Raw genomic sequence first — 14,738 nt, forward strand, 5'->3', positions numbered from 1 at the left:
GAACATAGATGATCCTGAGCTCTTAATATGTTTTTATTGAAAGTTAGCCTGCAGCCAGATGAACTAACTTTTCACTGAGATTGATATGTGGATAAATAGCAGACAAATAGCCTTTCTACATTTTTTCATAAGTTTGTGGAATTCATTAGTAGCTGGATTCCGTGGAATTATTGTGGAATTTCTGTAATTCTCCTTGAGTACAGATTGTCTGGAACAATTCCTGATTAATACACGTAAACCTAAAGAGTTCAGTCTCTGAACAGAACTCTAGTGAAGGTGCAGTAGCTCTCAGAGCCCCAGAACACATCGGAGTAAGACCAGCGAATCCACTAGATACAGTGTGGGACCCTCTAGAGTAGACTCATCCCTTTACATGGTTCAAAGCTGATATCGTAAAATGGGCACATGCTGCCTGAGACCTATGCGGAATACTTTTTCAGGGCAAAAACCTGAAGTATTTTCTTCATTAGTAGAACTTTGTTTTATGAGCTTCATTCCTCAAATTTTCTTTCTCCACACGTTATTCTGCAATGTCGTCCTTTCTGCTCACTGATGTTTTCGGCAGCCCAAAGCTAGAAAATAAAACTATTCATATCCTACCATTAATGGATTTGATATCTACCAACTAAATTCAAATCCTGTTTTGATACAGAAACTAGCCAGTTTACTTACAGCTGCAGCATTAGTCACACACTTTTCCTTATGTAGGCCTTACTTTGTTTTCCTGAATAACTCAGAAGAACTTGAGCACAACAGTTATGCTCATAACAGATGGAGATTTTTAAGAAATGCAAGGCTGGGTTACAAAACAATAAATTATTTCAAGAAAATTAGCAGAAGATTGCTACAATTCTCATTTCTTTGAAATCTTAATCTTTCTGTTGAAATATTTCCCATGAAATCATGGACCTGAAGACTGGGAAGCATTTTGAAGTTTCTTAACCTAGGTATAAACACAGTGATTTATGTAAGCTTCATCACTCACACTACTCTAAGTTTGAGAATATTTACTTTTTCTGATTAATTTGGAAGGCAGATCACAAAATCTGTATTTAATTTCCATGTTTAATTTCACGATGCACCTAAGATACTAAGTAGTGATCAAACACTAGATAAATAAGTACGTAGCACAGCACTTTTCTGTAGAAACTTCTTCTGAAAATTCTTTTACATACTCGTGACTTTTTATTCTTCATTTATCATATTACAACAATTAAACACAACCCCATGCAGTCTTTGATGAACCATTGATATCTAGAAGCACAACTTCTCAGACAGTCATAAATCTTTCAAATAGCAACTGAGTTGAGTTCAGACTTAATTCTGCATTGTTTGTTTATCCAGATTGTTCTAGCCTTAATAGTGGGTATTTCCCTGCTCTATTAAACAGGCATTCACTTTGGGATTAAAGTCATTTACTGGCAGAACTGCATCACATTCAGTCACACAGCAGCCTGAAATCCTTTTCTATTTGGTTTCATTTTTATCTGTTAATTTCGTACATTTATAGCTAATACCAGAAAGTTTGGATTCAAACATGTTCCTATTTTGCTGGTGAAGGGTGACACTTGCCTGTGAAATGGCTCCACAGAAAGATGCCTCAGAATGCAATTTATATGTATCTTAGACATTTTAAGAAGCTTGACTCAGACTTCTGGTCATCATTCTATGCCATGTCATGGGCTTTCTCAGGACTGAGTTTCTATACCAGGCATTATATCCTGGCTGGTTTCCAAATAAATGTCTCAAATGGTGGTCTTATGTGGCTATTAGACTTTAATTGTATAATTAGAGGAGTGCAAGGAACACATCTCAAAGAAAATGGACTTTCCTGATAACAAATAAAAAGATTTATACTTAACAACATGCTCATGCATTACACTGGGTAAATATATTACAAAACAATATGTTAATTTGCATGGTATGGTAGTGTGAAATATAGGTGGATGATGATTAGGTGAATACAGAACAAAAATTAAAACAGAAAAAATATCATAGTTACTTAAACACAAGAGTAAAGGTTACTTCAAAAACGATGAGAAGGAAGTTACCAGGTAAGGCAGAAATTTTACTTACTTTGCCTGAATTCAGAGACAGCTTCAAGAAAGTTTTGACATCAGATAGGAACTGCCTCTATATGAGCACAGGTTCCAAGACAGAGGAGTGCACTCAGGGTCTCAAACTCTTCTGTGGTTGTCTTGCTATAATATATCTGAAGGTAAAATAATCAGTTATCAACTTATCATCTTGCCTACAGCATAATTTTTACCCTGCTTAGATTGTCTCTTGGTACTCAGGTTGTTTCTTCCACTTGTTTGTGTAAAGTCCCAACTCATCTCTTTTTCACACCTCTGAAATTTGCTAACTTTTTCTTAACCTAACACTAATTATCCACTTCTCTCTCTGTCAACTATCAGACATAGTTTTTTATATTATTTTATGCTAACTACCATTCCTGTGCTATTAGAATAGTTAGAAGTAAGGTGACTGGTCTCTTCCCCTAATAAAATCAGCAAATTTTTAAAGAGTTCACAGTCACTGCTCCTGAAACCAAGTATGTCAGGATATAAGGAGTTTTGACTTCAGAGAGAAAAACCCTTCCAGAGTTCTAATATGGAAGCTAAGGAAAAAGAAAAAAAAAAAAAAAATCAAACAAAACAAAAAAACAAAACACAAACCCAAACAACATAAGTAGGTCCTTAGTTTTTTCTAAAGAGAGCAGTTATGCCCTACAACAGCACCAGTTCTCCCAGTTTATGACCCAAATATATAAGAAAGGTAATTAATTCGTTTTTGTAGTCCTAACTGAATTCTTACTCATAAAAGGTAGGATAGTACTGAAATGAGTCAGTTCCATTATCCATAGTTTCTCATTTTGTAATGTTTTTATGCATCACTCTACATAAAGCAGTGCTACTGCTATTTTGCAGTTTATCTTACTTTTTCTGTCCTTTTCCAATGGACTGAAATAAATCAACTTTACTGCTTACAACAGCTGGTCAACTTGGGAATTTTTTTCCAACAACGATGTATTAGAAAATACAGAAATTTGACCAACCCAAGCTTTATTACTTCAGAACATTTTGTCAGGTAAATTCAGTTACAGAAAGATCTTCATTAAAGTATTAATAAAAACAATGATTGTGCATTATGTCCATTTTGTCCAATAGGCCCTCGGCAGAACATTAATTTAGTGAGGAACAAAGTATTAGATTTCTTCCCTTTTGTGTCTGAGATTAATTTAATTTGTAGTTTCTGACTCCTTCTCTGACTGTCAGAAAATGGTATATTCTGAGAAATGAGTGGCTGTACATCTTTTATCAAATATTTAAATGTTCATGAGACTATATTACAGAACCCAGCTACTACCTCCCCCTTGTATCCTAGATTGTTGGGCTAGATAATAATTTTCTCAGCTCCCCCTTTCTTTCCTTATTCCAAGTGTTTATAAAAAGTGAAAGAAGAGAAACTGAGAACAAAGCATTTCAGAAGACCTCCAAATTCAGGACAGAAATTCAGGACACATCTGTGGAGACAGACAGCTCAGGTTATCACACCTGACTCTAGGATACCTTTTAGGATGAATGTTAATGGACTTCTGTGAAAGCATTAATTTTCTTCCCTTCATATAGGCATCTAACCTCACTGCATTACTATGGAGAAATCTGTCTTCCACCAATTTCATGACTCTCACTCTTCATTTGCTCTGATCTCATTACAAGGAAAATAAATAAAACAAGGACTTAAATAAAGTATTCTGTAATGGAATCTGTCAAGATTTTTTTAAATGGAAAGTTTTTACACTATAGAAATTTTCTTTTTCTTTACACTTTCTGTATCACTGAAATACAATGGAGAATGGCAGTCCCAGTCAGATTTGTTCAATGGTCGATTCAGTGGTCAAACGAAACAGTCACTTGTACAGCTGTAGTTCATCTTCCCATACCAAATATTTTTTGACATAGAATTACTTGCAAATTAAACAGAGCCTGGAAAGCTTCCTGGGCATTGGAAAACGATTGTCTGTGCCATTAAATATTTATGTTGTTCCCTGATGTGATTTCCATCCATGCCCAGGAGCACTGTCCAGAACAGTTCCCAGGCATGGTGCAGGGGTTGGGAGTTGGACTGTTCAAGGAATTATTCCCAGTTGGCAGTTTACATGCAGACTCCTTCTTTTCAAGGTTGATAGAGTTTGCTTGTTCAGACATCGACTATTCTGTGCCAGCAGTCTTCAGTGCCAAGGAACATTTCTGGGGATGTTTATTTTACTAGTATAGAAGCAGCCAGAATGATCACAATAGTTTTAACTGCTTTCCAGAATTGCTAACCTCTTATGGTTGTACTCCTCAATATAACTTGAGCACCACTGAAATCATATTTGTCTCATAGTCTCTTAGATATCACTCTTTAAAGGAAGGGCTGTAAATGAAAAGTCTCATTTTGTAGCATATTGCTTTACACATATTCCTATGTAATGTGGCCAGAAAATTTTTAGACAAATCTGAAATCTGCATGTCTCTTCATAAAATTTGGATAATCTGAGATTAAGACCTGCTAAGGCAAACTGTTTGATTTCTCAATATAGGCTAACTGATTCTCTATAGCATATATATTTTATCAGTCTTTCCAGTCAAATGAACAGTGTGGACTCTGTAACATTTCCCTGTAGGAGGTATTCCCAATTTCAGGGAATTAAGCAAAGTTTTCTCAGCATTCTTCCTAATATCAAGGCTTTTTTTGTGCACCATTACATCTTTAGTTCCCTCTCTATTCAGGTCTATTAACTCTTACAATATTTGCATTAATGAAACAACTTCCCAGTGGATATCACAACAAATATTAATATGTATAATTAATGAAGAAATTGATGAACCCCAACTGTTCTGTAATTCTTTGGTAATCTGTTTTGCAGACTGTTCTTGGTGAATGTTGACTTCAGAATTTGACTTGCTTTTAGATAAAAAATGAGATGCAAGTAAAATAACAATTTGGCAAACAGATAACTTTCTGAACTTCAGGTTCCTTTGAACATAACCAGTTACGGGATGATTCATGTCCTTCCTTTTGTTTGCTCTCTAGCTGAAGAATTCACTGAACCTTTCCAGCAGGTGTTTTTCTTAACCCTAATTCATCCATACTTTCCATAATAGAGTATTATGAATATGCAGTTTCAAATCTGTATGTAATTGTTCAGAATGCTCTCTTGTTTTGTTGGCATACCTTTATAAGCATATAAATGTTGGCATATGTAGAGTCAATTTAGTACATTATGCCTCCTTCCCCTGTCATACCTCCTGCTTCCTTTGACTTCCTACTCTTTTTAGAGCTTTGAATGAGATATAACAGGAGCAGTAACCTAGCCTAACTGAAATATCTCTGCATTTCTCTTTCTAGCAGCTCAATTACTGACACCCACTAGTACTGAAACAGCCATGTTACGTATTGTGTTACTGGTGATTCATGTGTGATAACAGAATTGCAAGCAGCCCTATTTCATACTATCTCTAGGCACCAGGCCACCTTCATCCTGTCCCAAGGACTCTACTAGTTAATGTTAATAGTGGATTGGTGTTTTTTTTAATAAAGGGGCATAGTTCCAGTAAAAGTAAAAAAATAAAAAAAGGAGCTTGAGCTATGCATGAATGAGATCTGTGCCTTGATGCAAGCCAGCTGAGACGTGATTTTTTTCTATATCATTCCCAGTTCTACAATTCATATGTCTAGTAGTACTATGGAAAGCATAGGAGCTGTGAATTAGTGTACACTCCTCTAGTTTTCAGAAAATCTGGCTTAACTCTGGGTTCTGTTACAGAATTCAGTGTTATCTCAGATGATCATTTCATGTCTCCTATTCTCTATTTCCTCATGTCTAAAGTGGAAAAGGAAATATTTTGTCCAAAAATGACCTTCATGGTTTTATTTTAAAAACAAGAGACAAAGCAATGTGTATGTGAGGCTAACTGTACTTCTGAGGCTGCCAGTGTAAAGCATTATAAATCATCTTTCAAAATATGGCTGGCCACTCACTTTTATTTATTTAACTAGAAGGAAATGTAATGTAATATTGGGAACAAAATGTGTATGATCATGGGAGCATCCACCCTAAAAATTAAGAGATAATTTTGAATATTCAAAGATAGAAAATAGTTCAGACAATCACGTAAAGGTGAGAAAGGGGAGGTTAATTGTGCTAGTTATGATCACTAGCCAAAGTGTAAAGTACACCTAGTAGTGCTTCAGAGATCTTTGCCTTCAACTCTGAGTAATTACTTGTGTGCAAAATAGGTAGCAGTGCCAACACATCAGAATTCTCAGCTAACTGCTGTTGCTATTAGCTCTTTATACCCACTTTGTGCAGGTAGAAATGCACAAAGGCAGTGGAGAATGTAATCTCGTATCAGAGACTAATTTCAGTGTGGCTCCTTCCCAGAGAACACATTTAATTGTTAGTATTTTCTGCTCATTCTGTTGGAAATTCTGATACCATAATCTCATAAATTTGACTCTACAGCTCTTCGGCTCTTCTCTTACACTTTCTTTTTCCTTCTAGTTATTCAAAGCAGAGTCTTTAGCAAAAGCTTCTTTTTTTATTCTTTATCTACATTTCAGCGTGTTTCCTTTGTTGTTGTAACTGACATTAAGAGTATAGAAAATACTCTCCTATTCTTCTTTAATCGGAACTCTACCAAGTCTCTCTTTAAGTAGGATCTTTTCCTTTCTTTCTAGTTGAATTAGAAATAAAACTTACTTCTTTCATCCCACTTTTATTCTTAGGCTCTTCCAATAGCACGAATTCCCCGTGGGAGTCCTTATTTCCTACTGCCTAAGTTGTGTCAGAGTTTCAAATATCAAACCTTACTCATGTTCAATCTTTTACTGTACAATAACAGCTTTTTTAAAAAATATCTTTTCACTTCTCTGTTTACGTGATATTTCAGGAGTACCTTACAGAGCATGTAGCTCTATTTTTCCAAACTTTCTGTCCCATAATATTGTGGAACCATCATCAGGCTGAAGATTGCCTGCCGGAATTTGTGCCATTCTGATCCTCCTTATCATCACCTGAATCTTGTAAATTTTGAGAAGCACACAGTGTTAAGACAATGATGGAATTCAGTGCTGCAGACACAGATATGCTGCATCAAGTATTAACTATGCTTTAGTAATTATATTTGAATTGTTCATAAACATTAAAATAGTACAGGCTGTTTGTAGTGCTGTATGTTTAAAATCCTGTATAAAGCAAGCCATTTTAGCTGTTCTTACCTTATAACAGCAAGGTGGGAGCAAATCCTATTCTAACTATTCAAATTGTCATCCTATTCTGAAGTACAGTTTAATTAAGTAACATGTTTAAGTAAAGGAAAAATACAAACACATTTATGCTTGAATTCAGATATATGATCAGGTGTATTGAGCTAGATGATAAGGACAAATGCCATTCAGATACCTTACAAATTCATACCACAGCCACTCACCATGACACTTCACATGAACTTCATAAGTGCTTGGAGCTGTGATAAAGTTCTGCACTTGTGACAGAAGAAAGTAGAAAATAACGAAGGAAGGAAAATACAGTCTTCTCTCAGACAGCAGAGTGTGACAAGAAAGTGATATTCAAAGGATGGAGGAACCAAAATGGAGCCTGTTCTGTGGTAAAGGGAGGCAAAACCAGACCAAGCATAAAGATAGAGCTTTTTTTCCCTCCAAAAATCTCTCCGTGATTAGGGCTTTTTTTCAGTTGGACAGGCACAAAGTTCAAGGCTTCCAGTATTTTTATTTTAAAAAAATATATTTTTATATATTTATTTTTATATTTTACTTCCTATCTCCCTCAGCTTGGAAAGAAATTCCACTTTAAAATGTTCTAATTCTTCTTTTAGTAACTCAAACAACCTAGTGAGTGCCTTAATCTTTTCCTAATGTGATGACCCTTCCTTAGTGGTTAAAGGCAGAAAAGAGTTCTGTCTGTTCAATTTTCTATTTAATTTTCCAGGTTAACCTTTTATTTAGAGGAGTCAATAAACATTTTAACTGAGCTGAATACTTACATGGTATTTAAGAAATCATTTCAGATTTCTGCAATGCCCTTCAGTTCCCAGAAATCCGTTCTTTATATGCTGTTGCAAAAAAAAACAAAAAAAACTTGAGAAGGTTGGTTTAAATAAAACAGTTTGTTGTGCATTTTAATGCTCTTGACTGTTTTATATCAGCTCAACCTGGTGAAAAAATCTTTCCATCCAGACTTTGTTCCTTTCTTTCCCAATAATTTTCCATTATGTTTTTTACTTTAGAGGTTAAATCTTGATGAATTTTCTGTATACAGGGTTTTTTTTCTGTATACAGGTATTTTTTATTATTAATCCTCATTGAACTCTTCTAAAAGAGAGGCAGCAAAGCTCAGGTCCTGCACTGAATGGACACTTCTTGTCAGTTAAATATTCTCTGCCAAATAGAAATAATTGGCATCTGGTAGATCTGATGACATCTCCATCTCTTTTCTGTCTATGTACAGTTCACTGAAAGGATTCTGACATCTTTCTTGTTACCTAGACTGAGCTGTATTAGTTATGCCAGATCATCATTGCTATACATGCAGAGACTTCAATTCAGCCTTTTCTCCCTGAACCAGTACTCCTGAGTTCCACACAAATCCTGGAATTACTTATATTTCATGAATGTCCCTATCCTCATTTCCTAGGACATCTTTGTTATTGCTTTTCTAGGAGCTAATTTTGGTCATCACTTGACAATGAAGTTGGTATAAAATGACCATGTTGACAGATGGCATAAATGGCATAGCTAATCAAATCTTCTCCAATGTTTTAAAGGCAACAGGGAATTATCACTATGCTACTAAATGAAGGTCTTAAAAATGCAGTCAGTAAAGCGGGTGGTGCACTGAAATGACAATTCCCAGAATTCTAACTCAACAACACAGCAATGATAGTGCCTGACATCTCATTGACAAATTCCCCAAAGGAAGTTCACAAACATGTTCCTGATAAAGCTGCTTTCTGATAATATTTTTTTGACTCACCATTGCTCAGTAGAAAATGTTAAATTAATAGTATCCAAGATTTAATGTATTTTTTGTTAAGAGTGTCTCACATGTTTGAAAGAATGTAACGGTTTAAGCCCTGCCGGGACTGGAGAGCATGTTGCCGTTGCTCCTCCCCCACCCTCAGCCGGTCGGGCTGGCAGTGAGGCACAAACCCCGGGTTAAAATAAGAAGAAATTTAATACAACAGTGTGATAAAACAGTCTGAACAACAACAGTGGCAATGATGACAACAATAAACAGCAATAACAGTGAACAAGATAAAAGATATACAGAGAAGTACCGCTAAATGGTCACAGAACAAAGCCGATGCATGGGGTCCCACCACCAAAAAGCCAAAGAGCAAGGTAAAAAGGTTCCGCCCCTGGACCTGATGCCAGCATGGTATGAATAACCCGGCTGGAGATCCCTTCCCCCTCTCTCTCTGCTGGGGAAACCTAACCCTATCCTAGCTGAACCAGGACAAAGAGCCATTCCAAGTCCTTGCATGTTGCATTCAACTTTCAACAGTTTATTAATTCCTGAGGAAAAATCAACCCCAGCAATGTTACTCACTGCTGTATTTCAGTAGTTTGTTAGAAAAGACTTAAGGACTGTATTAGTAAAGTGAGTGCACCTGGAGTAAGTTTTTGTTAATTTAATCTTTGGAGCCTTAAATTTGACACCATTTAGATACAAGATTAAATTTAAGATTAATTAAAATAAATTAATTAAGATTAATTTAAGATTGATTAAAATTAAGATAAAAGGTCATTAATCTCTACTAGGTCTAAGTAAAATTGGGGTTGAATTAGCATGGATATGTAACTGCAGTAATTGCCTCCATTGTAGGAATTTATGGGTAGCTTGATGTCATGTCTAAATATTGGGCTTGATTTTCAGGCGTACAGAATATCCCCAAACTGATTAGATTTTACTCAGAGCAGTATGACTGAAATTACCCCATAAATACATCTAACCATAGCAGTGGCCTTATTTGCTTGCCTAGTCTTAGCAAAAGACAGTGAGAAAGTTATTTGCTGTACAGTCAGATAAGTTATGACCATGGGTGCCAAATGACATCATACCATATCGTAACAAAATACTAGAGGAAATTAATGCAGAAAATAGAAAACAAAACCAAGAAAATTTTAAAAACCCTAACTGAGGAGAATCTCTTTCAAAGTCTAACATCATGGTTTAGTTATTTGCTTGCCATTTTAATAACGCTTTCTGTTTGTAACGGTACCTGTTGTCTAGGAGACCCTAAGTTGCTGTATAAACACTGATAACACTCATGACATGGGAATTGCCAGCAAAATCATTCCGTTAAAGTGTTACAAGTTGCTTTACAATTTCTTTGCTACATAGTGCAAATGAGGAAGGATATTGCAAAGCAGGTTATTAACCTCACCTAATTTGATAAGAAATATACATGCAACTTAAGTTTTCTGCAGATAGAGGAAAGAAGAAGCAGCTGTATAGTATTCTCTAATTGTCATGAAGGTTGTTTAGAAGAGCTGTTACCTAAATCTGTGAACACTGATCACATTATTATATATGTATCTTCATGTCTCAGATCACATCTCCTGATAAAAGCAGTGACTGGCTCACAACATCTTTTGTGGGATTAAGTTTTCCTGGCTAAGAAATCTGGACATAAAAAAATTAAACCAATTTATATCCATATGGCTGACATGGAACTTAAAAATGCTATAGCTCAGTGCAGTCTTAAGAATAATTATCCAGTGGAAGAGAGTCATTCCTATTTAAGAACTATATTTTTTTAAAAAAAAAAAGACCTCATTAATTAAAACACCTTTCACTGAAGTGGATTAAATGATTGACTCGTATTGCAAGCAATGGCCTCTTGAATAAAAGTTATACTGCATAAATCATATGGATTTTAAAATAAACCATATAATTTACTTATTCTCTCTGTTATTCTCTTCTCTTCCTCTCCCTTCCTTTCTTGTTCTTGTTTTCCTCCTACTTCCATCTGGACAACTTCTATCTATTTCATCATTTAAAGATGCTCCAGTGGATTTGACCGTCACCGGCAAGATTGGGTAGACAGTGGCTGCCCTGAAGAGGTATGTGAGTAGTTTACATCCTCAGCCCATCAGAGGACATTTATATACTTATGATGCTTTTGATTAAATTCTTCAGATTATGAAGCATGGTTTCAAGGCGAAAGATGCTATATTTATCGTTCAGTGGAAATGCTGTAAGGCATAATAAAGAAAGATAGGCTGAGCAATTTCACCCCCCATTTGAGGGAATAAAATGGACACAAAGTAAAAATTTTATGTCTGAGAAAATACTTAAAAAAATAATACTAGAAAGCCTTCCCCAAAATAGTGTCCCTGCACTGTTTTTCTCTTAGATCTCTGACTCTTGACAGAAAAGGGGAAGAAACTATGATGCTTCTCATCTCAGAAAACGCTCTGCTCGGGTACTCTCAAGTGAAAAACAGGCATTGATTTTTGATTATAAAATCTGGCCAAATCATTTAGTACAGAAGAAATTACATAGGTGACTTCAAAGAGATTTTAAAAAAAACCCACAACCTACAAGGCATTTGTATTTCCTTTCATGAAGAGGCAGTGAGAGAATAAGATACCTAACTGCAGTAGTGGTAAGCTGACAAACAGGGACTGTGCGCCTCTTCCAAAACAGTTATTTGGGGTACTCCTGGACCAGAGTAGTTCATTTTAAAGACACGTATATAAATATCTTACTGCTGTTTCCCAGTGTCCTCCCTTTAGAAGGTTTTTTGATTTGGGAGTTGTGGGGGTTTTGGGTTTTTCATTTGGGGATTGTGATAATGGGAACAAATTAATTTATGACACTGTTAGTCTCCTGATGGCCATTAAAAAAGCAGTTACTTTTCCATTTTGGCTGAAAGGGCTAAATTCTGTCATGAATTTCAGCAACATAGCTCTTCTGAAATGTAATGTCAGGTGAAACTGAGGGCAAAACATAGCCCCAAGTGTCTAGTTAGAAAAGCACATTCTCTTTTATTCTCAGTAGGAGAAAAAAGAAGTAATGATATAAATCCAGTCTCATGGAAGAATTTTTTTTCCCGTAACTGTAATTGCAAAATAACTGTATCCTACATACTGCTTTGTTACATGGCCTTGAAGCTTCAGCTTTGCAGTTTGTAATCTTCCAATTTAAGAACGGAATTTCTGTGAGATTTATTGTCTCAACCTATTCAAGAACATAAAATAAAAGTTACTGGGAGTGTGTGTTATTATGAGCACCTTTGTACTGCTTTAATCCAAATTATAGTTAGCTAGGACTCAGTTGTGCCTGTAGGTGAAGTTATTAAAAATCTGCTCTCTGCAGGACAGTAGCATCCCATTCTGCTTCTCCCATCTTGTTTCAGCACAACTAGTGCTCCAAGATGTAGTACATAATCTGAGAGGAAATTATTGCTACACATACTAAGTTTGATTTGCACAGTTTCAGGCTACTTGATTGCTGCTCACAGTCCAGCTTTCAGGCTCTCTGGAGTAGAAGCAACAGCTTACTCAGCATCTTCAGAATGATGACTGCTGGAGTTCAGTGAAGGATCAATAATTAGCACACAGAGGTTAATTTTAAATGCAGTCATTCAAGAGGATGAATAATGAGGATTCTCGTAGTAATGTTTCCTTCTTTGTAATATTGATTTTGAGCTAAATTTTCATTAAATTGGATCCATGAAATTAACAGTGGTTTTCAAGCTAAAACATGAAGAAATCTAAAAAATAATGATATTTCAGGTACTGATATTTTTTTTAATGTAATATATTGTTTCTGGTAAAACAAAGGACAATAAAATACCAATACATATTAAAAGAAAGACAACACCCGCTGGATTTTGACAGACAGATCTTAATAAAATGTACAGGCTTTGCAGAATTCACCTTGTGATTAAAATGAATAGGGACAGCAAGAGTTACAGGCATTTCCCGTATTTGCTGCTAGTTAATTGGATATATTTTCCTGCAAAACTGTGTGATTCATAAAAGAAAATATTCTTTACACCTGCAGAATTTTAAGTGCCCAGAAATTTTTTAAAAAACAAAGCACTTGAGATTTGTATTGAAATATTTGTCCATGAAAATAAATTATTATATGATGGTGATTATTATTTACAGTGTACTAGCACAATATAATAATTTGTATTATTATTATATTTTATAGTTTATATTTTATAATACTTATATTTCATACAATTGCTATATACACATATAATACATGAAATTTTAGTATCGCATAGAATTAATAGGCGTATAGTGAATGTATTGGTCTGTAGTACAGTATATAAATATTCAGTAGGCTGAATACATGCACACATTCTACACATATATGCATATTCTTCTGTGATAACTGCATTAAAAGGCTAATTAAATGCTCCAGTTACTACACACTGCTCAGTATGAAGAGCTACAATTTAATTCCCACATCTTTTTCAACATATGTTATGGCACTGAGACCAATGGCAGTGAGCATTCACAATAGAGGAGTGAAAATTTGAATTGTAATCTTAGATGTTAAAATCTGATTGGGGGAAATAGCATGTCTAACATTCAGGGATGACTTTGGAGCCTTGTCATTAAGAATTGAGAGTTTTAAATTTTGCAGCTAAATGGAAACTATGTTTTGCTAAAAAAAAAAAAAAAAAAAAAAAAGCTCTTGAAATCCCTTGATTTAGGGTTTCCCTTTTCATTCTTTTTATCCTGACAGCTTGTCTGTTCTTAAATTCTTCATCCCATGACAGTCTCCTCTGAGAATTAATTTTCTGTTCTTTGTTTTTCCCAACAGTCAAAAGATAAGATTTGTGAGAAGAATATAGACACAACTGAAACACCTCCATACTCCACCACCACCCTTCTGCCAACCACCACAAAGTTCAGAGTTTTAACGACCACCAGAGAATCTACAACTTCCCACCTGCCAACTAGCCTGCCCACAGAAGGTGAAGTGTACACACTGCATTATTCTATAGTGCAAACATGTCATTTAGAAATGTAAAATTTATTTCCTTTAAGTACATGTTCCTGTTAACCTTTTCTCCCTGGGGCAATGGAAGGAGTGGGGAATCACAGTGAAGGCACTATCTGCTACTGCTTTTAAATGGCAACTTGCTCTCTCAAGAGTAAGGTGCAAAGGAGAGAAGCACTGGGACAGGGCGGGAATGCTGGGGAAGCATGGGCATACTAGGCAGACTTCTGGAGAACTTTTGGTTACAACAAGGTTTTTCTGTTCCTTTAGGCATGGGGCCATCGTCCAAAAATTGTTTAAACAGTAGAAGGAGAGGCCCCTGCTAAAGTTAGTGAAGGAACTCCCACCACAGACTTAATGAATTTTTAATCCCTTTTGGTATTCTTTTTAGCCAGGTGAAAATTAGAGAGAACCTAAATTAAAAACCTCTTTGAAATTTGCCTGTTTACTTTTTTTCAGTCAGTTGACACTTCTTTTCATGTAGTGCTCACTGTTGTCAAATAGTTTCTATAGGCACCTGAACTAAATTAACCGGGTAAGTAATGGTGTGTCAGTTCTCATCCTTGTTCCACTGGCTGCTTAAATCTTGCCTTTCTGTGCTTGAAATATCCTGCTTTCCTGCTTCTAGAGAAAATTCAGCTGTGTAGAAAAGCGCTAATTCACATTAATCAAATAGTATCTATAAAATGGGGGGGGGGGG

At 35.6% G+C, this 14,738-nt stretch overlaps 1 protein-coding gene across 1 annotated transcript in view; it reads left to right on the plus strand.

Annotated features, from left to right (window-relative positions):
- PLXDC2 (plexin domain containing 2) overlaps nt 1-14,738 on the plus strand; it is a 152,810-nt gene that overhangs the window by 108,537 nt on the left and 29,535 nt on the right. Inside the window, exons 10-11 of the mRNA XM_026843351.1 lie at nt 11,076-11,136; nt 13,859-14,012. Of these exons, the coding sequence (XP_026699152.1) occupies nt 11,076-11,136; nt 13,859-14,012 (215 nt within the window). The remainder of the gene's footprint in view (nt 1-11,075; nt 11,137-13,858; nt 14,013-14,738) is intronic.

This window comes from Athene cunicularia (assembly GCF_003259725.1).
Source record: "Athene cunicularia isolate RWA chromosome 2 unlocalized genomic scaffold, athCun1 chr2_part1, whole genome shotgun sequence".
Lineage (NCBI taxonomy): Eukaryota > Metazoa > Chordata > Aves > Strigiformes > Strigidae > Athene > Athene cunicularia.